The sequence below is a fragment of the Pristis pectinata genome, chromosome 14, assembly GCF_009764475.1.
Source record: "Pristis pectinata isolate sPriPec2 chromosome 14, sPriPec2.1.pri, whole genome shotgun sequence".
NCBI classification, from domain to species: domain Eukaryota; kingdom Metazoa; phylum Chordata; class Chondrichthyes; order Rhinopristiformes; family Pristidae; genus Pristis; species Pristis pectinata.
The window spans coordinates 26473820-26500326 of NC_067418.1; the positions used below are offsets into that span (position 1 = coordinate 26473820).

A 26507-nucleotide genomic window follows, 5' to 3' on the forward strand; every position below is an offset into this window, starting at 1 on the left:
AGTCCTAAGGTCGAGGCCTCAGACCTGGCACAAAACTAATGGTTTACTTGGCGGCAGTAATCGGCCTCCTACATTCTTCTGTGACCTGGGCTACCTACAATGGGTGTCTCGGGGCATTGGAAAAAATCATCAACGCTCTCTCTCTCTCTCTTTCATCTCTGAATTGCTGAGCTGAGTTGTAGGAGTTTCTCCATTGCCCCGATTTGGAGTCCTATAACAAAGTTAATTCTCGCAGGGTAATCAGCCATACTCGCTGTCGAGCCTGAAAAGCGACTATTCTTCATTGCTGGAGTCGGTGTCCCATATCAGTTCACCTGTTAAGGTAGAGCGAGTGCTTGGTTAGATTGGTTTTGAGCTGCAGGTCTTGGTCCTCATTACTTGGATTTGCAACAATCGATTTTGATGAAAATCTGTGGCAGGTGTCCTGTTTCGATTCGATTGGTGTAAACTGCAATATCCGATTTATTTTGATTTTCAGGGGAATATTGGTTAATAATTTGAACGTTACACACGATACCCATTTGGGAAGATGTGGCAATGAAAACCACAGCAAAACAAAAATAAGTTAAGAGGAAAAAAATCTATAAGAGCGTAGAAATACAAGTGTAAGAAAGTGCAGCCTGTGCTAGTGGTCTGCAGAGCCCCTCACATCGCTCGCCGCTCTCTGCGCACAGCCGCGCTGTTTGCAAAGCTGGCCGCCGCCCAGCCATCCCCGTCGGCGCACGCGTACTGCGCTGGCTGGGATAAAACATGGCTGAGGTTTGCCATGGAGGAAAATGTTGAGCTTCTCTGTTTGGAGCCCTGAGATTCACGAGGAATGACGAGATTGGCTGATTACTTCGTGGTGGTCGGTTACGACTCCGAAAAGACGGGTGAGCAAAGGATAAAATTAAAAAGGACGGCATTAACCATGCGTGTCCATCTCGTTTCTGTCGGCGAGAATCCTTTAGGCCGTGAGTGGTTTTCTGAGCTGATTCAGTGGGCAGAGGGTATACAGTGAACTTCTTTGTTATTAAATTACAAATGCCTAATGTAAACTTTCATTAAGGCCTTTTCTATATGTTGGATGTAATATTTGTTTTTATTATGTTGGTAAATGAATCATTCACAACAGTGAAAGAAACATCTGCTGTCCGGTTCTGAGTAATTATTGACGCGTAGACTGGCTTTGGAAAAACAAAAGCATATTTGTGTTTTGTAAGTACGTCAGAGTCTTGAGTTGCACTTTTGCTTAACGTGAGAAAATCAGTAAAACAAAATATTGATACTGGTGATACTATTTATTTATACAATAAATTACATTGTAAGAAGCAATACAGTTTAAAAAAAACGGCCTGAAATACTACTGAAACTTGGTCTCGTATTAGCATCGTAAAACAAAAAACTTCCCTCAGAATAAGCCAGAAATTCTGGTATTTCATTGACATTTGATTACACAGTCAGCTGCTGAAATTCCACACTGACACAACGCACTGCTGTGAACAGAACAAGCTAACGAGTACTGTAACTTCCAAACTTTTTCCACAATCTTGGATGCTTTGTGCTTTTTTTTTAAAGCTTAAATTATGGAGTATTTTGTGGATGGATTCTATCCATCTACATTTTTAGTCAGTTTGAATGACTGGATTTATTAGAATACAAATTCTGCTGCTTCCAATATTTGAAAGCAAAAGTCAGGCTAATATTTCAACATCCTGAAATTGTTGCAGATTTTGTGTATTCATCAACTTCTCTCTTTATTAATTTCAGAGAGGGCATCATAAAATTATACAGTGTAAACCACTTTATTCAGCAACTTTAAATATACCATTATTCATTTTGGGGATTGCTTTAAAACATTTTGATGAACTCCTTCATTTTTAAATTAAATGAGAGTCACAGTCTTAAACTTAACTTCAAAATAATCTTAATGCACTTGGCATGTGTAACAGTAGTTAAAAGTAACAGTTTGGGATATGTGTATTTAGTATGAAACTGGTTGAGGTGTATTTATTTTTATCTTGATGGCATTGAAGCAAGGTTTGACTTTTTAAAATTTGACTATGCAATATTTTGTTGGAGTCGTTTGAAGCATTTATTCAAATATTGGATAGGAAGTTAATGATAAGTTGACAGTACACATTTGATGTGAAAACTTTGGAAGTCATTTAAATTTGAGAAATGTCATACTCGGTGGTGTGGAGGTGGCCCATAAAATGCAAATTACATTTAATTTTTAATGTGTTTGTTCACAGATGGCTTTAAGAATCTTTCAAGTACCCACGTCAGTTTGGAAATTTGAGCAAAAAGTTGTTTTTTTTAATTAAAAAAAAATTTGCACCAGTTTTGGAAAATATTACATTTTTCTGCTTCTGTGAATTCTATAATCCATTCCATGACATCTTGAAAATATTATGAGGCAACTGCAAGTCCATTTTTATCCTGTATGTTTGAAGGACAGATTGTTTACTAAGATCTTTAAATTTTCTCCACAGAATTTAGGAATTTTCTGGGTGATCCTGATTGCACTGGCATTTTATTGGGAAAAATCAATTTTTAATAGAAATGTGTATAATTAGTCAAAAATGCAATGCAACATTTATGTTTATCATGCCTCAAAGGATGGTTATAAATTTATTGTCCTCCTCTAGCTGTCAAACAATTATTTTGCAACTAACTTGTTAGTCCAATACAAATGGTATTAAGGATCAACAAATTTATTACAAGTGAAAGTTACCTATAGAAGTAGCAGGATCTTTTTTTCCCGGGGAAAAGTTGTGAGCTGGTTAGGTTCTTAATTTGGAAGATTTTTTTTGTTTATCAAGCCTGTAAAATTTGGGTTTTTGCAACTTGCCATGGTTTGATTTCAGTTTGCCTGAGATACTGCTTTTCTACTTCAGTTCTTTGTAAGCAAATGTGCACTCTTGCAACATAACTTCAATGTGATTGCAGGAATAAATATTAACAAGAAAGTTAATTGTCATTTTAACTTCTATTATATTTTTAATCTCTGGAAATAATGTAATGCACTGATTCCTATGCTTTGCTCTACAAAATATGTATTATTTCTCTCCATGCTGCTGCTTGAATTCTGAAAATAATTTTTTTGTTAACACCCATAGCCAGAGTGAATGTATTAGCAACCACCACATGTGCTGCAAACAAAACTAGTTAAGCACCTGTGTGATTTGTTCACTCATTGTTTTGGCACTCACCATCTGTGCAGCAGAAAGGGTGTAGCAAGTAAAACTAATTTAGCACCTGTGTGATTTGTTCACTCTGGCAATTTATTACCATCAATTATGGTTGAATGACTGGTATTCTTCTTGCCATATCTTGGCCACCAATGCCGCCACAATACCCAATAGGGATGCCCTTGCCTTAGGCCTCATTAGGTTCATGACCTACTGCCTGCAGAAGAACTGGAGGGTTTTTGATGCAGGCTTCTTGAGCTCCATCTCCATGGCAACAAATATAGTAGGTACAATTTATATGTACACTTTTGAGCTTGTTGCTTTGATTTATTTTTTTCTGCAGTTGGCTTAAAGTCATTAATTTAAGACTGAGTTTTGAATTCAGTAAACCTGTTCAAATGTAAAAAAAAAATTTCATCTTTCCCTGCTTTTTAAAAATTTTACTATTAATCTTATTACACCAGTTCTTGCATTGTTTTCTTAAAATCAATGCTGGAATGATGCTGTAGATTCTTTATCCAGTCCACAATCTGTGTGTTCTTCAACTTAAATCTATATGATCACTGAAGGTTGAATATATTAATCAGGAGAGACAAATGTAAGTTATAATTTTGATAACTTTGGCAAAATTATCTTCGTATGAAAAGATTTATTTAAGTAGTCTTTTGGACAATTTTACCTGTGTTCTTATCTCAAGTTTGAAGGCATCCATAAAAATTCTAGCTGTATGTGAAAATTAAAATCTGAAATAAAAACAAAAAAATACTGGAAGTGCTCAGCAGGTCCAGGTAGCATCTGTGGAAAGAGAAACAGAGTTGATGTTTCAGGCCAGGACCTTCATCATCATGGTGTTTTGATGAAGACTTTTTAACCTGAAAAAGTGGGCTCAGTGAGGTAAATTACCTTTATCCTTGTTCTGTGCTTTTCTTTACATAAGAGCATGTCTATAAATTGCCAAAGTGGTGTCAAATGACAGCTGATATTGAAATTGTATTTGTTAAAATTATTGATGGTACACAGAGGCAAACTAAGGAAGCTTATAAAATAAGCTGTCCCATTAACATGTGGACCATAAGGCTATGGTGGCTTTCAGTGGTGGACTCTTTTGGTGGGATAACACAAGTGAAGGGAAAAACAGAAGTGCTGAAGTTGAGCTATAATTCTTTATGGAAAACCAAAGCCTAGAATTGTGGTGGGCTGGGAAATAGCAGTTGAGTTTTGTGGGGTGTGTATGGAGATGCAAAACTTTCACAGGGTTATTGTGGAATTGAAGATGTTAAAGCATGTAATGAGTGCATCTGGCTAATTTGAGTCTGTGCTGGCTTTGTGTAAGAGCAGCTAATCCCACGTCCCTGCCCTTTCTCCATAATTTGCAAATGTTTTCCTTTTTATTTATGTTTTATTTATCCTGTTCTCTTAGAATGTTATTGAATCTGCCTCCACTAGTGCTCTGGCTGGCAGTATATTCCAGATCCTAACTATTTCCTGTTATTTATATGAGGAAAATCTTCTTTCTTTTGCCAGTCTTTTTCATTCTATCCTCTGGTTCTTGACCCCTCCATCAATGGAATCAGTTTCTTCTATCTATTTTGTCTAGACCCTTTATTAATTTAGATCCCTCCACAACTCCTCTTTCAGGGACAATTACAATTTTTCCATTCTATCTCTGTAACTAAAGTCCCTTGACACTGGGATCACTCCAGTAACTTTTTTTTTGCATCCTCTCTTTGGCCTTTACATCTTTCTAAAAATGTGGCCCCAAACTGGAACAATACTTCAGTTGTGGCCAAACCAACATTTTGTACAGATGTTTTGAAAAGCTAGTTTGTAACTTCCTTGCTCTTATAATCTGCCTCTGTTTCATGAAGACCAGGATCATTTTGTGCTTTAAAATTTTTCTTGTACATCCCAATTTTCTCTGTAGTTTCAGCTGTGTCCTTGTTCTTTTCACTAAATGTAACATTTTGCATTTTTCTGCAATATTTGCCCCTTCTACCAGCCTATCCAAATCCTCTTCAAAGTGTATTACTATCCTCCATACAGTTCACTATGCTTCAAAGCTGTATCATATGCAAATTTGGAAATCTATGCTCCACATATTCCAGTTTAAACCTTTAGTACAGATTAAGGAAACTAGTGGTCCTAGTACCAAAATCTGAGGAATACTACCCTTCTGAACACTACCCTTCAGTCTGGAAAAACAGCCATTCACTGCTATTGTTTTGAGCTATTTTTCTTCTGAGTTTCATTCTTGATGTCCCTTTTGAAAGGTGCATGCACAATAATCAACAACATTTCCCTTACTTAGTTTCTTCATCAAAAAAAAAAGTTCATGTTAATTAAACACAACTTGCCTTTTGTAAATCTGTGCTGACTTTACTAATCAATCCTTATTTGCCAAAGAGCTTGGTATTCTGTTCCAGATTATAGTTCCTTAAAACTTCCTCACTGCTGAGGTTGAACTGATGGGGCTACAGATGGTCGGTTTATCCTGGTGCTGGATTAAGAGAGCCATTTCATGGAACTCCATGTATTTTCAGAGCAGAATAACTGTGTCCATAAGAGTATAGAATCTTTAGAAATGTGTAAAACCAACAAGAGAATATACTGGTCACTGTGTCCATACTATACTGTGTTATAGATAAAGAATGCATCCTAGTTCTTGATCTGTATCCTTGTAAATTAAGGCACATTAAGTGCTAGTTGGAGTACCTTTCAAATGGGATGTGGATTTCTGCTTACACCATCATTTCAGACAGCGAGTTCAAGAATCCCACCACTTCTTGAATGAAAATAATTTTTATCAATCTCCCTTAATCATTCTACCAATTGTTGAAAGCTTTGGCCACAGGTCATTTACTCTTTTGCTACGGTAGTAAAGCTCTTTCCATTCATCCTATTTAACCCCCTCCTAAGCTTTGTTAAATCTTGCATCGCCTCTTCTGTCGCAAAGAAAATGATCCCCTCTGCAGCTAATCACACCTCCATAAATGAAGTTCTTTCCAACAACATCTTCTGTTTCCTCCCATAATGTGACCAGAAGAAGAGTTCAGTATTATAACTACAGCAGAACTATTATTCCTTCTTTGTCTCCTTTTCTATCACTCCTATCTTCAGGGAACTAAGAGCATGCACATCTGGCTGTTACTCTTCATTTTTTTCGGTATCATTTTTATTTTGTTTATACCCCTTTTTTTGATGGTCCTCCCTAAATCATCACACACTTCCTTCGAATGAATTCTATTTGCCATTCATTTGATTATTTGTTATCTTTTTGGAGTCAGCAATATTCTTCCTCACTATAAAGCACACACTTTTTGTATCATCTGTAAACTTAAAAATTAGATTTAAAACAGAAAACATAATTAACTATTGGTCCTTCATTTAGTTTAAATGTCTGGCAGAGGATAATGTGTTCAGTGTCTTAAATCTGTGAATACCTCTAGATCCATGAAGAACAGCTATTGTACTCTTTTGGCCATACTTTAATTATTTTTGGGTGTACATGATCTTACAGTATCATTGAAAGTTTTGTCCTCTTCTAATTACTCCTCCATGCCTATCTCTTAGAGTTGATGCCTTTCTGTGTTTTGGTATCATGGTCATTGATTATTACCTCGTTCCTTTCCTTTTTATTCATATGTACATTTTGAAGGTGGATATCAGCAATGACTGCTTAATTATTTAAATGCACTTCCAGCATGGATCACTAGAAAAGGAATGAGCACACTCACCAATTTTGTGCTTGCAATAGGACTTGGCATTCAAGGAAGCATTCTTGGTATAGTTGAGATCAGCTAATTGTGCAAAAATCCAACTTCATTATGTATTTTAGTCATAATTCACACAAAATATGCTGGAGTTCAAATTGAACAAGTGCATGACTGTCGAAGGAGAATTTTGTTTTGTGGTTGGAACAGCATTTGCTTTAGACTGCTAATACATATTTTCAATCAGCTACTGTGTAGGATTGCAGTAGAAATAGCAACCTTCCTGTAAGTAAGGTTTCCAAAAGTTAAATCTGGAATCTTAACTATTTTCTTTTTTAGGAAATATGAAACGGTGCTTATTGATTCTTCATTAGTTACTTTTGTTAAGGCACAGGTTTCTGCTTGAAGTATTCTAAGATTTTCAGGTTCAGGAAAAATGGCCTTAATGGAATGGAGAATGTGTTTGAACAGATCAAGCAGAAATATACCCTTTTGATACAACTTTTATGTGGGTTTAGATAATTGTGTGGTAAATTAGGCACCAGATTACATCTGTGGCTTGGCTCCAGTGGTTTCTTTTGCTGATTTTTTTTTTGTTATAGAATGGATAGAATTTTTTTTGTTATAGAATGGATAGAATAATTTTTTTTTTAAAGCTATGCTGATGTTAAAAACTTGAAAACTAGTTCAAGGAATTGTTCATTAGCACAGCAAACTGAGCTTGTTGGGTGTTTCTCCATTGATGCAGCTTCCTTTCTTATCCTGGATCTGATCTCAAATTGCATTGGAAATCAATAAGCCTGGTTTTAACTGTGCATACTGTGCCTTGGCTTTGGGTGTTGGTGATGCTGGCTATTGAATGGACTAAACTTTAGGAAGGGGAATACATCTTCACCAGGGGAGATAGGGTGGTGCAATATAAGTGATTGCAAAGGTCTTCAACCTATCTTGTCTTCCTGATTGGAAATTAATTCCTGTCAATGATTTCAGTAAATGGTGAATGGCAAATATCAACAATGCTATGGTTGGCCTCTGAGCTTCCTCACATGGAGGAAAGGTTGACAACTTTTATTTTTGTTCAGATAAAGAATGTGGCACGATTGAATAATAAGTGCTTGAAATTGAAATTGAGGATAATTAGGAAATTTTGAGGATATTACAATATGTAGCATGATTACAAAATTGACATTGCATTTAAACATTGGAGTTGTACCTTGAACTTGATGCTAAAAGAGATGAGTAATGTGGATGTATATGAATTTAGCTATTATAAACTGATTACAGGACCAGAGAACATGAGTACAAAATTACAGATTGCATAGTATAATTGTTTCCTCAAAGTGTAATAAATTGACATAACTTCTGAAGGCAATTGGTTTATTTTAAATAGTTAACATCTGACAAATATAGAGTTCTGAATAATCATGAATGCAGGCAACACCTGCGTTGTGGAGTTTGCGTTCCAAGAAAATGGCTTGTAATGTGATTTTACCGTAACATGAAGCTGTATCATTTGTGTCAAGAAGGGCAAGCTTTCCAAAAAATTGTTAACTTATTTACTTTTTTTTCCCCACAAATTCTGAGTGACCAAATTTTATTTTGCATTTTAAATTTTTGGGTAGTGATTTGTGAATTCTGTGAGGAGGAATTTCTGTAAACTGAACAGGAGTAATGTGGGGATTGCCTGTATAAGCAATTAAAATGCCCTGCCATAAAGACTGATGGAAACTGACCACTTGTCTTCTATTAGAGTTGGTTGTCCAAAATTCAGGTGATTTTTTTTGGGGGGGGGGGGGGGGGGGAGAATGGAGAGAGAAAAGAAACAGAATTATATTGTTTCTTCCATGTCTCCCCACAAAAGCAAATATACCAAAGTGCAAACTGGACATCTTTGAAGGCATTCCATTTGATAGCCAGTTTAAAAGAAAATAAATTCCAGATTGCTGTTCCAAATCCAAGTACAGGGATAATTTGGTTCAATGTTAGTTCTTAGAGTGCTAGAATAGTTACTGGATTTAATGATCTGTGCATAATGGAATACCAGTTTAGTTTCTGTGCTTTGAGTTGACTTGAACAACCCTTTACCTGCCCTGAACTACCTGACCTCTGCTACCTCTGATTGTCCTGTGTTTTTTGCCATCTCATTCATGTCTATTAGTCCAGTAGGTACTCCTGCAAGAAGAAGCATTATTTATCTAGTCATTAAGTACAAAAAAATTATTCTTTTTCAGTGATCATATACATTATGCAGTACCTGAAATTTGGTGCAGTCTTGGTCTGCAGGATGTGGTATCTTGAATGTTGGATCTGTGTCTCACATCAGCAAGAAATCGGCAATCAAATACTAGGAGAATAGTTGTAACCTTTAGGAGAATGCCAGAAAAGGTGCTTTTTAGCTTGGCCATGATTGCTGATATTGTAGGGACCATTGATATCACTTTGAAACCTACTACATCATGAGCCCTTTTTAGCAACCTCCTTCTGTTAGGATTAACAGTGATCTTATTTGCAGTGAGCTGTGTGGAATTATCTGTTTTCATGTTGCATTATACCATGTTTCTATTTGGTGGAATGTAATAATGTTTACATTTGATAGGAGCAAATTGAAAAAGGTAGAAAATGTATGATATGTAAGTGTTAAACAGGAACAAAACTGTATTAAGAGATACTAAATAAATTGGATGGTGCAGCAGTATTGCTGCCTCACTTTAAGGGACCTCTATTTGATTCTGACCTTGAATGCTGTCTCTGGAATTTGCATGTTCTCCTTGTGACAACATGGGTTTCCTCCCACATCCCAAAGACTTGATAGTAAGCTAATTAATCACTGTAAAATACTCCTTTTAGTGTGGGTAAGTGGCGAAAGAATCAATAGGAAGTTGATGAGTTTCTGTGTGTGTATGTGTGCGGGGGGGGGGGTGGGTTAAATGGCAGGGGTACAGGGAAAAGGGGGGGCACTGGTAGGATTGCTTTTATGGGAGCTGGCATGGGCCTAATGGTCTGAATGACCCATGTTAAAATAAGTAAATGAATAATGAAACGTTCCTATTTAGTACTTGGGATATTATCAGAATAAATTGAAAAAGAGGTAGGTTTGAAGGAGTGTCAAAGAGAGAGGAGTATAATTATTTAGAAGGGGAATTCTGGACTTTAGGTGGAGTTTATTTCAACAAAAGTAGTGATTTGGGCTTTGTTTTAAAAAAAACTCAAGGATCAACAATCAGTGTGTGGTAAGTGTTTGATTAAACTCATTTTGAAGTAAGTAGTATTCTGCATGTTTTGCTCTGTCAATTTGAAACTGGATGATCAGGGAGAAGTTAACCATGACCACTAACTGAGACCTTTCAGTTCTTGCATACCATTTAAAAAAAATCACAACAGTAATGATGACAATGAAATACTAAATTGTTGTAAAAACCCATCTAGTATACTAAATGCCTTTAAGGAAATTTAGGAAATGTGATTGCTCTCTTCCGCACAGCGTTAACCTTTGCTCTGAATTGGACACAGCAGAGCAGATCCCAAGTCAGTTGCCCTTTCAAGACCTCCTGGAACTGCTGCCTAAACTGGGAGGGCAATCACTCAGACTAATCAAGCAGCGACACGGTCATCCTCCACCTTTGTGGCCCAGCATATTCCTCACTGTTGTTGTGATGGAGCTAAGGATCAACCCTGCTGCTTTGAACATGACATGTATACTTAATGAGGAGACAACTTGAAGCTGTGATACAAGACTATTTGTGCTAACAGCAAAAATGATGTGCGGTAGACATGTGATCTCATAACCAATAGATCAGTTCAAAGCTGTGCAGTTCAGCCATATTTAGTTAATTGTGAATTGTTGCGTAAATTAAACAGCCTTTGAACATCCATTTCAAATTTGGCTGCTTGTAGCAATTCATCTCCAACTTGCATCTACCACCTGAAAGTATGTAAGCTGTTATCTAAACCAGTGGGTTCACAGCAGACCCAACGTCCACGCAGACTAGTGTCAAGCAACGTTGCATAATTGACCCAATACTTTTCCATCTAGTTCATCCCAATGCTGCAATTTGTCTTCAACAAAGCTTTCAGATATTGTGGAACTAATCAAAAACACAAATGGGAAACTGTTTAACCAGTGTTACCACCACTTCAGAATCCAAGTAATTAGGATTGGTTTATTATTGTCATATGTACCAAGTAAGGTAGTGGGGAAAAACTTGTCTTGCGCATACTGCTTGTACAGATGGGAAAGAGACCAACTTCTGGTATCTTGAGCACCAGCTCTCAACAAAGATAGGCAGCAAAAATTAAAGTATTATTTGCTTTGTGTATCAGCAGGGCCTTTTGCCATCTGACAAAAACATAAAGCAGTGTCTATGGGGCAGCATTGATGTATGGCCTCCTGGATTATGGACTATATGGCAGGCACCTCCAAAGCAGTGGATAAATACCACCTACTCCATCTGCAAGAACCTCCAAATCCACTGGCAGGGATGCTTGTCTGAATTAGTACATTTGCCTGCGTTTGGCCCATACTCCTCTAAACCTTTCCTGAGCATGTACTAGTCCAAATGTCTTTTAAACATTGTTATTGTACCTGCCTCCATCTTCCTCCAGCAGCTCATTCCATATATCCCCCACAGTCTGTGTGGGCAGAGAAAACTGCTCCTTGGGTTCCCTTTAAATCTTTTCCCTCTCACCTTTAAACCTATGCTCTTGTTTTAGACTCCCCTACCCTGGGAAGAAAGACCATGTGACCATCCACCTTATCTATGCCCCTGATGATTTTTGTATATGTCTATGAGGTCACCCCCTCAACCTCCTATAGCCCCAGCCTATCTAGTGTCTCTTTTATAACTGAAGCCATCCACTCTGGCAAAACCCTCATGAATCTCTTCTGCACCCTTTCCAGCTTAATGACATCCTTCCTACAGCTAGGCAACCTGATCTGCACACAGTACTCCAAGTGCAATCTCACCAACATCTTGTACAGCTATAACTTGACATCCCAACTCTTGTACTCAGTGCCTTGATGGATGAAGGGAAGTGTGCCAAAGCCACCTTCATCTTGGAACCCACAAGTCATTCTCTAATCCAAAGAGACTGTCTGTGTGAGAGAGAGAGCAGGAACATGAATGGTAGGAAAGTGCCCCAAGATCATTCCCATCCTTGGGCTGAAGACATTTGCAACTAATGTTCAGCCAGAAGACTCATCCATGATCCATCTGAGGTTCCTCTAGAGAGCTGAAGCTAGTTTTCAGTTAGATTGGTTCAGAGTGATGTAACAAAATAGTTGAAAGCACTGGATGCAGCAAAAGCATTTCTTCCACTTGAACCTTTGCCGACATTTCACACAATTTACCCAATCAGTGATGAAGTCATCATTAAAGTTCTGATGAGGGGTCTTTGACCTGAAACATTAACTTTGTTTTCCTTTCCACAGTTCCTGCCTAACCTGCTGAGTGTTTTTCATATTTTCTGTATTTGATTTCAGATTTCCAGCATCTGCAGCTTATTTTTGATTTTCAGTTGTCATTAAAGTTTGCTACCTAGTTGAACTGCAACTTCAGTCTCTACATTGGGCACAGTTTTCATTACCAGTAGCTGCCAAGGTGACTGCAGCCATGAAATTTATCCATTGTTCCTTTTCGGGTTGGAGCAGGAAATATTTACTGTTGTCTTGTCCACTGTTGTATAAGCAAGGTTGCTGGTAGTTTCTCTTCAAAGAGCTTGGTATAATTCATTGTCTTGCCAGAGAACAGCAGGCAACCCAAGAACGTGGTGTATTTTTGTGGATTGATGCTTTTTTAAGTTGAGAGAACTTTTAAACTGGAGTCTATAAATTTTTTTTTTAAAAAAATGAATCATTGTAGCTATTTGGTTGGATGTTTTCAGGGGAAAAACACTAATGCAGATACAATTCAAAGGCCTGGTTCCTCCTTGCTGGCTTCTGAAGTACATAATTCAGAATACTATGAGGAGAATTGCAATATATTATTAAGTTGATGTTCATTTATATTCATTTGTACTGATTGTAAAACAATAGGAGGAAAACACAAATTACACAGTATTTTCTAAAACTTTGTCAATTGTACAGCAGTATTTATCAAGACATGAGATTCTGCGGATGCTGGAATCTGGAGTAACACACAAAATGCTGGAGGAACTTGGCAGGTCAGGCAGCATCTATGGAGGGAAATAAAGAGTTGAGGTTTCGGGTCCTGACAAAGGATGTTGATCAGAAACCTCAACTCTATTTCCCTCCATAGAGCTGCCTGACCTGCTGAGTTCCTCCAGCATTTTGTGTGTGTTGCAGTATTTAGCAAGCCTCTATTTTACTCAACCATAAACTTGTAATTTTCAAATGTTTTGATGATCTTTGAGCAGAGCCATCTTTTCGCAAGTTGTATAAGACTAATCATATGGTTTGCATTTATGTACTTGGAATAAAAAATTGTGCTGATTTACTCAAACTTTTTTTTAAAAAATCCAGCAAACCTTCATATCTACATCTGGAGAGCTTGGTTAGATAGCTGTGCTTGGAGAGGAACTTGCTCAGAATTTAATGCACAAAGTACACGTAATAGTTACGATTTGTCATGTTCATAAGTACCATGCTTCCTCTTAAACTGGTCTTTGTCCTCTTATGACTTTGCTCTCAGTAGTCCTGATTAGACACTATTCTCTCCCCAGCTCTGTTTCCTCTGCTGTTCAAAGTATGATCCTTCCTAACCATCATCCATTCACTTCCAGATTTGTACATGATGCCATTCTGTATTGATCAGTTTCCTTTAACTTGTTTTCAAACATCTCTGAACAATGATTGAATCCCTAAACCCTTGATTTGCCCTGCTGCTTTTGGAGGAACTGAAAATCTTAGTTTTTTTTTGTTTTCTGGTCTGAGCTGTCAAGTGGATCATTTGGTCACTTAATTTGTATCTAGTACTTCAACTCATTTCAGATCAGCATTCCTTTGACTTTAATCTTTTGATTGCGCTAACTTATCTGTCACATGATTGTGCATTTATCATTCTTACTAAGCTTAAAAAGCTAGTTCTGACTTGGTAAGTGTATAACAGATGAGAAGATTGAAAATTTGAAGCCACTGTATCCATGAGAAATCAGGATGGAATGCTTTGGAAAATTGGAAACATTGCATTGGATTTAAAGTACTATTTGTTTTACTTGCCTACTGAATTTGTGTTTTTAAACATCACAGCTTTGTGGAAAGCCATATGGTGCAACAAATAGTTATATAATCCAGACTGAAGAAACAGTAGTAAATAGTACAGAAGCTGAGCTTTTCAATGTTGTGTTATTTGTGCATTGGATGGAATGGTAATGCAGCTAGTGGTGTGGTTGCCTCTCAACTTCAGGGGTTTCAACCCTACCTCTGGTGCTGTCTTTGTGGAGTTTGCACATTCTCCTGATGGCCTTAATGGGTTTCATCCCACATCCAAAGATTTGCTGGTTAGTAGGTGCTAGTGCTGGTGGTTGATGGATGAAGGTGAGGTTGAGAGATTAGATTACAAGGAAATGAAGGGCATGGGAATGCTTTGAGAGCCAGCAGAGACAATGGGCTGAATAGCCTCCTTCAGTGTTTTAGGAAAAATGAGTATGTTAGAAAGCAAAAACAAACACTGAGGGAGATGCTTCCTTTTAAAAAAAAAATCCCTGTCAATAACTGATCTAAATAAAAGAATTTTCAGTGAAATGTTAATTTTCAGTGGCACAAGTTGCTTGGCATTAGTTGAGATTCACCACTCTTGGATTCATTGGAATGGACAAATTTAACTTTTTTTTTTGCCAAATTTAATGTGCAACTGTTAGTAGAACCAATCTTGTACTGTTTAATGTGTTTGAGAGGCAGGTCAGATATAGTTGTTTTTTTTTGAAGACAGGACATCTTGGACCAGAACTTGATTTCTATATTTAACTATTGTCTAGATGTCAAACATTGCAGTCCCCTTTCCACATAATTGTTTTCAGCTTTTCATCTCTAATACAAAATCCAGCCCATCTTAAAGTATGGACCCTTTTTAAAATGTTTTAAGACTTCATGCCCAATTACTGTAAGATAAACAAAATTTGTAAGGAGGTCAATTGGACAGCTCTTGGCATATCGGTGAAGAGATTGACAACATCCTGTTAGTGATGGTGAAATTCTTGAAGTGTGATACATTAAAATGTTAAGGAAAAATGTATACCACATGTTATAGTAGCAAATTTCAGAGTTGGAAGATGTGCTATTTTGAGGATACAAATATAGAAATTGTAATTGTATGTTTAAACCTTTTGCATTCCTTGTAGTAAATTAGGATATGCTATTTTGTAAAGTCAGTCATCTTGGGTTGGATTTTTGCCATTCATTACAGTTGGATAAGCTTTCAGTGGGGTTTTTGCCTAAAACTATAAGTTAGGAAGCCAGAAGGCAAAGTGCCCTTGACTGACCATTTAGGATTTTGTGAACAGGGTAAAAGATGTATTGATCTTAAATAATTGGATTGATAAATTAATTACCAGTTTGGCAAAGATTGAGTACTAGAACAATGGTGTTCCCTAGTATTAGGAATGAGCAGATGTGTGGCTGATTAAACTTAATGCAGCATAAAGGAAAGATGTTATTATTTCTCTACATCTTAAACTTGTTTCATTATCAATGATCTCAGATTTTAGAAAAGTTACTAAAGTTTTAAAATCTTTTTGTTTCTCTCTCCATCCACACTTTGCTTCCTCACCTGCTGATATTTCTAGCATTGTTTTTATTTCAGATTTTCCAGCAACTGCTGCATTTTACTTTTTGATCACTTTCCCTTTGTGTATATTGGCTGGAAGTCAAAAGTAGCATATCAGAACTGAAGAGTTAGACATCAATGGCAATGTCAAGTCTGTGGATTTCTCAGATGACTAGTGCTAAATCTACATTCAGAAGGATGAATGAAATCTTAGTTCAAAGTGACTTTCTTGATGAATTGAAATTTCTAATCCAAATTAAAAAAATTTAAAAAAATTACATGCTTCAGATTTGCATGACTAAACTATCCTTTTCCTACCTACCACCACCACCCCCACCCCCAGGAGTGCATTCCAGGTACCCACCATTGTTTTTTTTAAAAAAAACTTATCTTGCACATCTCCATTTGAGTTTGCCCCCTCACCTTAAATGTATGCCCTCCAGTATTAGACATTGACCCTTGGGAAAGGATATTGGCTCTCTGCCTCAATTTTATAAACTTCTATCAGGTTTCCCCTTCAGCCTGTGCCACTCCAGAGAAAACATCCCAAATTTGTCCAACCTCACCTCATAGCATATGCCCTCTAATCCAGGCAGCATCCCTGGTAAGCCTCTTCTGTACCCACTCCAAAGCCTCCACATCCTTCCTATAATGGGGTGACTAGAATTGAATAAAATACTCCAGAAGCAACTTTCTAGAGTTTCATAAAGAATCCTGAACATTACAGCACAGTACAGGTCCTTCAGCCCATGATGTGCCAACATTTTATCCTGCTCTAAGATCTATCTAACCCTTCCCTCCCACACAGCCCTCCATTTTTCTATCATTTCATGTGCCTAAGAGTCTCTTAATGTCCCTAATGTATCTGCCTCCACCACCTCTGCCAGCAGTGCATTCCATGCACCCACCATTTTGTGTGTGTGTGTGTGTGTGTGTGTGTATACATCAAAAAAAATGCTTGACATCTTCCCTATACTTTCCTCCAATCACCTTAAAGTTATGCCCCCTCATGTTAGTCATTTTCACCCTGGGAAAATACAACTTCACTCTATCTATGCCTCTTATCTTGGACACCTCTCATCCTCCTCTCTAAAGAAAAGCCCTATTCTCATAAGACATACTCTCCAATCCAGGCAGCATCCTGGTAAATCTCCTCTGCATCCTCTAAAGCTTCCACATCCTTCCTATAATGAGGCAACCAGAACTGAACACAACCAGTGGTCTAACCAGACTTCTATAGAACTGCAACATTACCTTGTAGCTCTTGAACTCTATACCCCAGCTAAAGGCCAACAAACCATATGCTGCCTTAACAACAACAGTATCAACCTGCTCAGCAACCTTGAGGGATCCATGGACATGGACTCCAAGATCCTTCTGTTCCTCCATACTGCTAAGAATCTTGCCATTAACTTTGGAAGATCAAATTTGAAGGCAGAATATAAAGTGTATCTCACTTTTCTGGGTTGAACTCCATCTGCCACTTCTCAGCCCAGGTCTGCATCCTATTAATGTCCTGTAACTTACAGCAACCTTCTATACTATCCACAACACCACCAACCTTCGTGTCATCTGTAAACTTACTAACCCACCCTTCCACATTCTCGTCCAAGTCATTCATTTAAAAAAAAAATCAGAGCAGGGGTCCCAGAACAGATCCCTGCAGACCACCACTGGTCAGACCTCCAGGCAGAATATTCTCCATCTACAACCACAGTCTTTATGGGTGAGCCAATTCTGAATCCAGAGCTGTTTTCCTGGATCACATGCCTCGTGACTTTCTGAATGAGCCTTCCATGAGGAACCTTATTAAACTCCTTACTAAAATCCACATACACCACATCCACTGCTCTACCTTCATTGATGTGCTTTGTCACATCTTCAAAGAATTAAATCAAGCTTGTGAAGCACAACCTGCTCTGCGAAGCCATGTTTACTTCAAGTGCCCGTAAATCCCATCTAAGAATCTTCTCCAGTAATTTGCCCACCACTGAAAGAAGACTCACTGGACTGTAATTCCCTTTCTTGAACAAAGGAACAACATTAGCCATCCTCCAATCATCTGATACTACTGTGGCCAGCTTTCCTTGCTTCCTGTAATAATCTTGGATATATCCTGTCTGGCCAGTGACTTATCTAACTTGTAAATGTTCTTAAAGTTCCAGTACATCCTTTCCTTACATTGACATGCCCCAGCATATCAGACTGTTGTACACCATCCTCACAAATGTCAAGGTCTCTTTCACTGGTGAATACCAAAGCAAAGTATTCATTAAGGACCTCCCCTACCTCTTCTGACTCCAGGCATATGTTTTCTTTTTATCACTGATCAGTCCTACGCTCAGTCTAGTCATCCTCCTATTCTTCACATAGGTCTAGAACACCTTTGTTTTCCTTAATCCTTCTCACCAAGGCCTTATGCCCCCTTCTAGCTCTCAAGTCCATTCTTAAGCTCCAACCTGGCTACCTTGTAACTCTGCAGAGCTCTTTCCAATCCTTTCTTTCTAAACCTTTGGTAAGCTGCTGCTGCTTGACAAGATATTCTACATTTTGTAAACCATCATTCCTTCAATCTACCACTCTTCCCCTGCCTCAGCAGGACAAACCTATCCAGAAACACATGCAAGCACTGCCTAAACAACCTCCACATTTCCACTGTGCACTTCGCAAGAACATCTTTTCCCAATTTACACTTCCAAGTTCCTGCCTAATAGCATCATAATTTCCCCCCCTCCCCCCAATTAAATACTTTCCCATATCATCTGCTCCTATCCCTCTCCAAGGCTAGGGTAAAGGAGGAGTTATGGTCACTGTCTCCAAACTGCTCTCCCACAGATCTGAAACCTGATCAGGCTCATTGCCTAGTACCAGGTCCAGTATGGCCTCTCCACATGCTGTGTCAGGAATCCTTCTTGGACATGCCTAACAAACTGTCCCATCCATCCCCTTTACACTAAGGTGGTGCCAATCAATTAGGGAATTTGAAATCACCCATGACAACAACCCTGTTATTTTTGCACACCTCCAATCTGCCTCCCATTCTGCTCCTCAGTGTCTCTGCTGTTATTGGGAGGTTCTGTAGAATACTCCCAATAGTGTGATCACTCCCTTCCTGTTTCTGACTCCCACCCACACCGACTCAGCTGATCCCTCCATGACATCCTCCCTTTCTACAACTGTCTATGATCAGCAAAGCCACTGTCCCACATCTTACTTCCATCCCTGATCTTTTTGAAATGTATAAACCCCAGAATATCCAGCAGCCATTCCTGCCCTTGTGACAGTCAAGTCTCTGTAATGGCCACAATAACATAGTTCCATGTAATTACCTGTGCTCTAAGTTCATCACCCTTGTTCCTCATACCTCTCACATTAAGGTAGACACACTTCAGCCCATCCAACTGACAGCAATTTTGCCCTTTCAACTACCTATCCTTCCTTGCAGTCTTTCTACATGCTGTATCTACTTGTACCCTCCCCCCCCCCCCCAAACAGCTCTAGCAAACCTGTCCGCAAGAATATTGGTCCCCCTCCAGTTCAGGTGTAACTGGTCCCTTTTGTACAGGCCATACCTTACTCAGAAGAGATCCAAATGATCTACAAATCTGAAACCCTGCACCAACTCCTATTCTTGTCCTCACTGGCACAGGTGGCAATCCAGAGATTACTACCCTGAGGTCCTGCTTTTCAGCTTCCTTCCTAGCTCCCTATATTCCCTCTTCAGGACCTCATCTCTTTTCTTACCTATGCCATTGGTACCAATATACTACTACTACCTGGCTGTTCACCCTCCCCCTTCAGAATGCTGTGGGCCCAGTCTGACCCTGCCACCTGGGAGGCAATATGCCATCCAGGAGTCTTTCACATCAATCTCCTGTCTGCCACCCCCCCCCAAACAGTATCCAAAGCAGTATACCTGTTATTGAGGGAAATGGCCACAGGGGTACTCTACCTTATCTGCCTATTCTCCTGATAGTCACCCAGCTACCTGCCTCCTGCAGCTCAGGAGTGACTGCCTCCCTGTAGCTCTTATCTGTGAACTCCTCATTCTCCCATAGGAGCCAAAGGTCATCCAGGTGTATCTCTAGTTTCCAGTTCCCTAACATGGCCTGTAAGGAGCTGCAGCTGCATGCACCTAGTGAAGATAAGATCTTTTAGTCACATTTACATCAAAACACACAAATGCATCTTTGCATAGAATGGGGGGGGGGGGGGGGGTAAGTCTGCAAGTGTCACTACACTTGTGCCAATATAGCATGCCCACAACTTCCTAATCTGTATGTCTTTGGAATGTGGGAGGAAACCCAAGCACCCAGAAGAAACCCACACAGACATGGGGAGAACATACAAACTCCTTGCAGACAGTGACTGGAATGGAACTCTGGTCACTGGTGCTGTAATAGCGTTATGCAAACCACTACACTATCAGGGAGACTGGAGGTCTCCCAGAACTCCCACATCTCAGAAGATGAACACACCACTGACCCTGAAGCCATTCTAACTACTCTAGGCTGGCACTAAAGGAAAAATCAAAGAAAGAGACTTGCCTTAGCCTCTGCTCACCAAAGCCTCAAGCACTCCACTCCAACAATGGCTGCTCTGCTTGTACCTACCCTCCTTTTATTGGCTGCTGTTAATTAGCCAATCAACTATTAACAATTTTGCAAATGTGCCTCTTTTAGACTCCTGCAAGGTGAAACTCAAAAGCACAAAGACTTTTTTTTTCCCAAAGGTCCTGCTCTAACTCCTGACTCTGCAAGGTGAAACTCCTTGCAAGGCTGCAACATAACTTCCTGACTCTTAAACTCAGTGCCTCGACTAATAAAGGCAAGTATGCCACATGCCTTCTTTACTATGGAGTTGATTCCCAAGATCCCTCTGACTGGTTTAATCATGGTCTGCTACAGCAATTTGAATGCTGCAGGAACGTTAGAAGCTGTAGAGAGTAGTGGACTCGGCCCAGTGCATCATGGGCACGTTGCTCCACTGTCAGTAGTATCAAAAGGAGAGATGTTCCCTCAAGAAGGCAACATCCATCATCAAAAATCCCCACCATCCAAGTCATGCCATCTTCTCGCAGCTACCATCAGCCAGAAGGTACAGAAGCCTGAAAAGTCCCACACCACGAGGTTCAAGGACAGTTACTTCCCTTCAACCATTTGGTTCTTGAACAACCAGCACAACCCTCATCACTACATTTTACAATTTATTATGATCAATTTGATTGCTTTGCACTAAAATGGACTTTGTTTCTTTTTGTTCTAATTGTGTTCTTTCTTGTAAAAGATGGTGTATAATTCGTTTAATCTATTTTTCTTGTGAAAGCTGCTCATGATGCTACAGTGGCATGCAAAAGTTTGGGCACCCCTGGTCAAAATTTCTGTTACTGTGAATAGTTAAGTAAGTAGAAGATGAACTGATCTGCAAAAGTCATAAAGTTAGAGATGAAACATTCTTTTCAACATTTTAAGCAAGATTAGTGTATTATTTTTGTTTTGTACAATTTTAGAGTGAAAAAAGGAAAGGAGCACCATGCAAAAGTTTGGGCACCCCAAGAGACTTGAGCTCTCAGGTAACTTTTACCAAGATCTCAGACCTTCATTAGCTTGTTTGGGCTTTGGCTTGTTCACAGTCATCATTAGGAAAGGCCAGGTGATGCAGATTTCAAAGCTTTATAAATATCCTGACTTCTCAAACCTTGTCCCAACAATCAGCAGTCATGGGCTCCTCTAAGCACTTGCCTAGCACTCTGTAAATTAAAATAAATGATGCCCACAAAGCAGGAGAAGGCTATCAGAAGATAGCAAAGCGTTTTCAGGTAGCTGTTTCCTCAGTTTGTAATGTAATTATGAAATGGCAGTTAACAGGAACGGTGGAGGTCAAGTTGCGGTCTGGAAGACCAAGAAAACTTCCCGAGCGAACTGCTCGTAGGATTGCTAGAAAGGCAAATCAAAACCCCTGTTTGACTGCAAAAGACCTTCAGGAAGATTTAGCAGACTCTGGAGTGGTGGTGCACTGTTCTACTGTGCAGTGACACCTGTACAAATATGACCTTCATGGAAGAGCCATCAGAAGAAAACCTTTCCTGCATTCTCACCACAAAATTCAGTGTCAGAAGTTTGCAAAGGAACATCTAAACAAGCCTGATGCATTTTGGAAACAAGTCCTGTGGACCGATGAAGTTAAAATAGAACTTCCTGGCCACAATGAGCAAAAGTATATTTGGAGAAAAAGGGGTGCAGAGTTTCATGAAAAGAACCTCTCCAACTGTTAAGCACAGGGGTGGATGGATCATGCTTTGGGCTTGTGTTGCAGCCAGTGGCACGGGGAACATTTTCACTGGTAGAGGGAAGAATGAATTCAATTAAATACCAGCAAATTCTGGAAGCAAACATCACACCATCTGTATATAAAACAAAAGCTGAAGATGAAAAGAGGATGGCTTCTACAAAAGGATAACAATCTTAAACACACCTCAAAATCCAGTGGACTACCTCAAGAGGCACAAGCTGAAGGTTTTGCCATGGCCCTCATAGTTCCCTGACCTAAACATCATCGAAAATTTGTGGATAGATCTCAAAAGAGCAGTGCATGCAAGACGGCCCAAGAATCTCACAGAACTAGAAGCCTCTTGTAAGGAAGAATGGGCGAATATCCCCCAAACAAGAATTGAAAGACTCTTAGCTGGTTACAGAAAATGTTTACAAGCTATGATACTTGCCAAAGGGGGTGTTACTAAGTACTGACCATGCAGGGTGCCCAAACTTTTGCTTCGGGCCCTTTTCCTTTTTTGTTATTTTGAAACTGTAAAAGATGGAAATAAAAAAGTAATCTTGCTTAAGATATTAAAGAAATGTCATCTTTAACCTTATGCCTTTTTGGAAATCAGGTCATCTTTTACTTGCTTAGCTATTCACAGTAACAGAAATTTTGATCAAGGGTGCCCAAATTTTTGCATGCCACTATATGTGCCTGTGATGCTGCTGTAAGTTTTTATTGCACCTGTGCATATATGTACATGTGCACATTACAATAAACTTTGATTTTGACATCAACACTGTTAAGTGTCCTGGCATTAACAGTGTACTGTCCCTTTTACATTTGATCTTCTGAAGTGCAATACCTTGCATGTGGCTGAATTAAACTCCATCTCCCATTTTTCCACCCATATTTGCAACTGATCTATATCCCACTGTATCCTTTACTAATCTTTTACACAATTCACAATGCCACCAATCTTATTAACTCACCCATCCACATTTTCATCCAGATCATATGTATATATACCACAAACAGCAGAGGTTCCAGTGTGAATCCCTGCAAAACACCATTTGTCATGGAACTCCAGTCAGAATAAGTTACGTTGACCACTATCCTCTGTCTTGATGGGTAAGTCAATTCTGCATCCAAATGGCATGTCATTGTGGATCCCATGCATCTTAATCTTCTGGATGAGCCTACAATGAGGGACCTTGTCAAAGACCATGCTAAAGTCCACATAGACAATATCCACAGGTCTACCTTCATCACTTCAAAACTCAATCAAATTTAGTAAGGCATGACTTGCCCTGCACAAAGCCATGCTGACTGTTCCTAATTAGGTCATGGTTTTCCAAATGCTCATAGATCCTATCCCTAAGAATCCTCTCCAATGGTTTCCCTACCACTGATGTGAGACTCTCCTGTCTAGAGTTTCCAGGATTTTCCCTATTTCCCTTCTTGAATAACAGAACAGCATTGGCTACTCCCCAGTCCTCTGGGACATTGCTTTGTTTTCTTCAGACACAGTAATTGCAACTTATGCCAAATAGTACTGTCCACACTTTCCAATATGCAGTACTATGAATTACCAAGTATATCTTTGTGACGCCATGTTAGTAATCTGTGTGGCACAAAAGCTTATTATACGGAGCAAAGGAAATTGCACAATGAGGCATGGGATGAAGTGAGGCAAGAAGGAAAGCCCATGTGACAGAAGGTGAAGTGGCAGTATTGACAGGAAAACTATTTCCATCAGTATGGACTGGAAAACCAGTTACACCCAAACCAACTTGCCAGTGGTGATCAAGAAATAGTGTGATAAATAAATGTGCCATGAAATTTATCAAAGAGCTGACAAAGAATCAAGTGAAATGAATAAGAGTAACATAAAGGTTAGGAACGTTTGAGAGACATGCTAAGAGAGAAGACACCAAATTAATCAGTGACTTGAATTTTAAAAAAAGGAATGACATTCATATTTTGTTTTTAAAATACCTGTTCCACCTCTTTTGGCCTTCATAATAATGAAGTGGGTTTCCAACCAATTACTATAGTCGGTATATACTCCATTCTCATTGTTTTAGAATTAAAGTTTGAATTGAATTTGGCATTAAGGGGAATATGTATAAACAGCTGTAGTGACAATTGGTTGGAAATTCTCATTGCAGGTAGGCAAAGAGAGGAAAGCAGAATACTAGCATTTTAAAATATATTGAAAATTGGAATTTATTGGAAGAATTCTTCAGGAGACACTGCATAGTGTATTTATCTGAATTACCAAAAGCAGTGTAATCTAAGATCTAATATTTTTGAGCATCACGGTAGTGTAGCGGTTAGTGTCACACTATTACAGCGCTAGCGACCCGGGTTCAATTCCGGCCACTGTCTGTAAGGAGTTTGTATGTCCTCCCTGTGTCTGCGTGGGTTTCCCCCGGGTGCTCCAGTTTCCTCCCACATTCCAAAGACGTACAGGTTAGGAAGTTGTGGGCATGCTATGTTGGTGCTGGAAGCATGGCGACACTTGTGGCTGCCCCCAGAATACAACGCAAAAGGATGCATTGCACTGTATGTACGTGTGACTGAAGATCTTATCTTTAAGAGAAAAGTATCTTAATGTCAATTGCAATTTGGGGAACAATGTTCCTATTGAAACTAGCAGTTCTCTTACGAAAATGATGACAGGAAACTAGTCCAAGTTGGGGACTGCTGTGTTGCCATCTTGTAAATTCATAGAAATTTGCAGTACAGAAGAAGTTGTTTGGGTCATACAGTATGTTCATGTCAGCTGCAAAAGAACTATTTTGACTAATCCCACTTCCCAGCTCTTGGTTTGTAGTCCTGTAATTTATGATTCATGCAGGTACTTAATGTCTCTCCCTGAGTCACCCTTTCAAGCATTGATTTCCAGGTGTCCATTCTTTGGACGAGAACATTTCCTCCTTGTGCTTCTTCCAATTACATTAAATTTATGTCATCTACTTGTTGACCTTGTTGATAGGGGAAATTGTGGTAAAGGAAATGACCAAGGCACTCAAGGATCTGTGTTGTGAGCGCAATTATTCACCTTGCAGGTGACCCCTGCGTTATGACCATTTGGGTTATGGAAACTTGCCCTAACGGAATTCTCAAATCGCAACCCAAAAATTTGAGGTACAGAATAAAATTTGTTCTTTCAGAATTTGTGGGGAAAGAATAAAGCAATACAACTTATTTTGTTTTCAGCTTGTATTTCTTAACATATGCGCAGATGATGGGACTTCATGTTACGGACAAAAATCGGTGATGGAATGGAAAGCTATCAAAGGCACAGAGGTGTATGATTTTGTAAGCAATGTAAAGGGGTCAATAAATTACAAAAATTGAATGGGGGAAAAAGTTGCAAATGGATTTTGATGAAGGCAAATTTGAGGTCATTTTTGGCATAAAAAGGATAGAACTGATTACAGTCCAAATGGTGAAGAGCGTGAAGCAGTGGAGGTCCAAAGAGACTTGAGGATTCACGGACAAAGATAATTAAGATGTTGATTATTTTTCTGGCACAATTCCTGACAAAACTAAAAAGTATTCCTAAGTGAATTTTAAGAATTGTGCACCTCTCTACCTTCTGAATATTTCTGTTGCACTTGAAATCTGACTTTTACTGCCCTACTTCAATTCTCAGTTATTTGTCTATGTATTTGATTCTCCCAGCAATTTGTGGGCTTAAAGTCCCAGCAGTGAGATTGCCATTATTTTGTTGCTCTGTGCAACCCACTTGGCTTCATTTATTTCTTTCAATCGCATCAAACATACAGTATACCCTCTTAAAGCTGTAGTTGGTAGCAATACTGAGTAAGCAAACATTTTTGATTCTGACAATCGTATAACCAGGAATATTGACGTTTAACATTCTTCTTCCTCTGAGGAACAACTTTTTTTCAAATTATTAGATGCCTTATAAAATTTAATCAGAAAAGATTCTTTGTGGAAATATGATCTGGAAATGTCACCTAGGAATGGAAGGGGCATTCTGGGAAACTTCAGAACATAATTCTAGCTTTTGGAGGTTTTTTAGAAATGACAATACTTGAATAGGCAAATTTGTGTATTTCAGTGATCAGTATCATAGAATCTGGTTTTAAAAAAAACATCAGATCTGGTAGGATCTAAACTAGGCTAACCAAAATTGTGACCTTTTTCCCTCAAAATGATTTTATTATGAAGTTATTTCTTGAGTCCTAAGTGTATTTTGTGATCTTAACATTTGCCAAATGTAGGAAGTTGTTCTTGATTCTGAAAGTTTTATGATTTTAGTCCTGATATAATTGAGATTGCTTTGCTCATGACCCAGGATCTGTGGGAGTTTTTTTTAGCCCTCCAGTTTTGACAAGGTTATTTTGTTTCAGGGTCTGTAGTTTTGTTAAAGCAGCAGAGGAGGAAAATTCCATTCTTTTGGATCTTATCATTGTATCTGCCATAACTTATTTTCATTTGGTTGATTTTTTTTTCAGCAAGCTTGGCCAGAAGTGACTCTTCGTTGATTTAATTTTAGCTTCTAATCTTTGGGAATATTGCCCATTTTGACCACAAAATTCACAGTTCTCCATGTTCTCTTCTGGAATGTTATTTTCTCACATCTGCAGTAGCCCTCATCTTTAAGGCTG

General features: G+C 38.8%; 1 protein-coding gene across 4 annotated transcripts in view; it reads left to right on the forward strand.

Annotated features, from left to right (window-relative positions):
- Positions 1–738: 738 nt before the first annotated feature.
- The window catches only part of sbf2 (SET binding factor 2), a 406613-nt gene continuing 380844 nt past the window's right edge, over positions 739–26507 (forward strand). For 2 of the 4 annotated variants that reach the window (XM_052028865.1, XM_052028867.1), the window contains exon 1: positions 794–953. In XM_052028865.1, coding sequence (XP_051884825.1) covers positions 818–953 — 136 coding nt within the window. In that variant the 5' untranslated portion in view covers positions 794–817. Of the gene's footprint in view, positions 954–26507 lie in introns of all 4 variants that reach the window. The other 2 variants (XM_052028866.1, XM_052028868.1) reach the window with 2 other exon arrangements.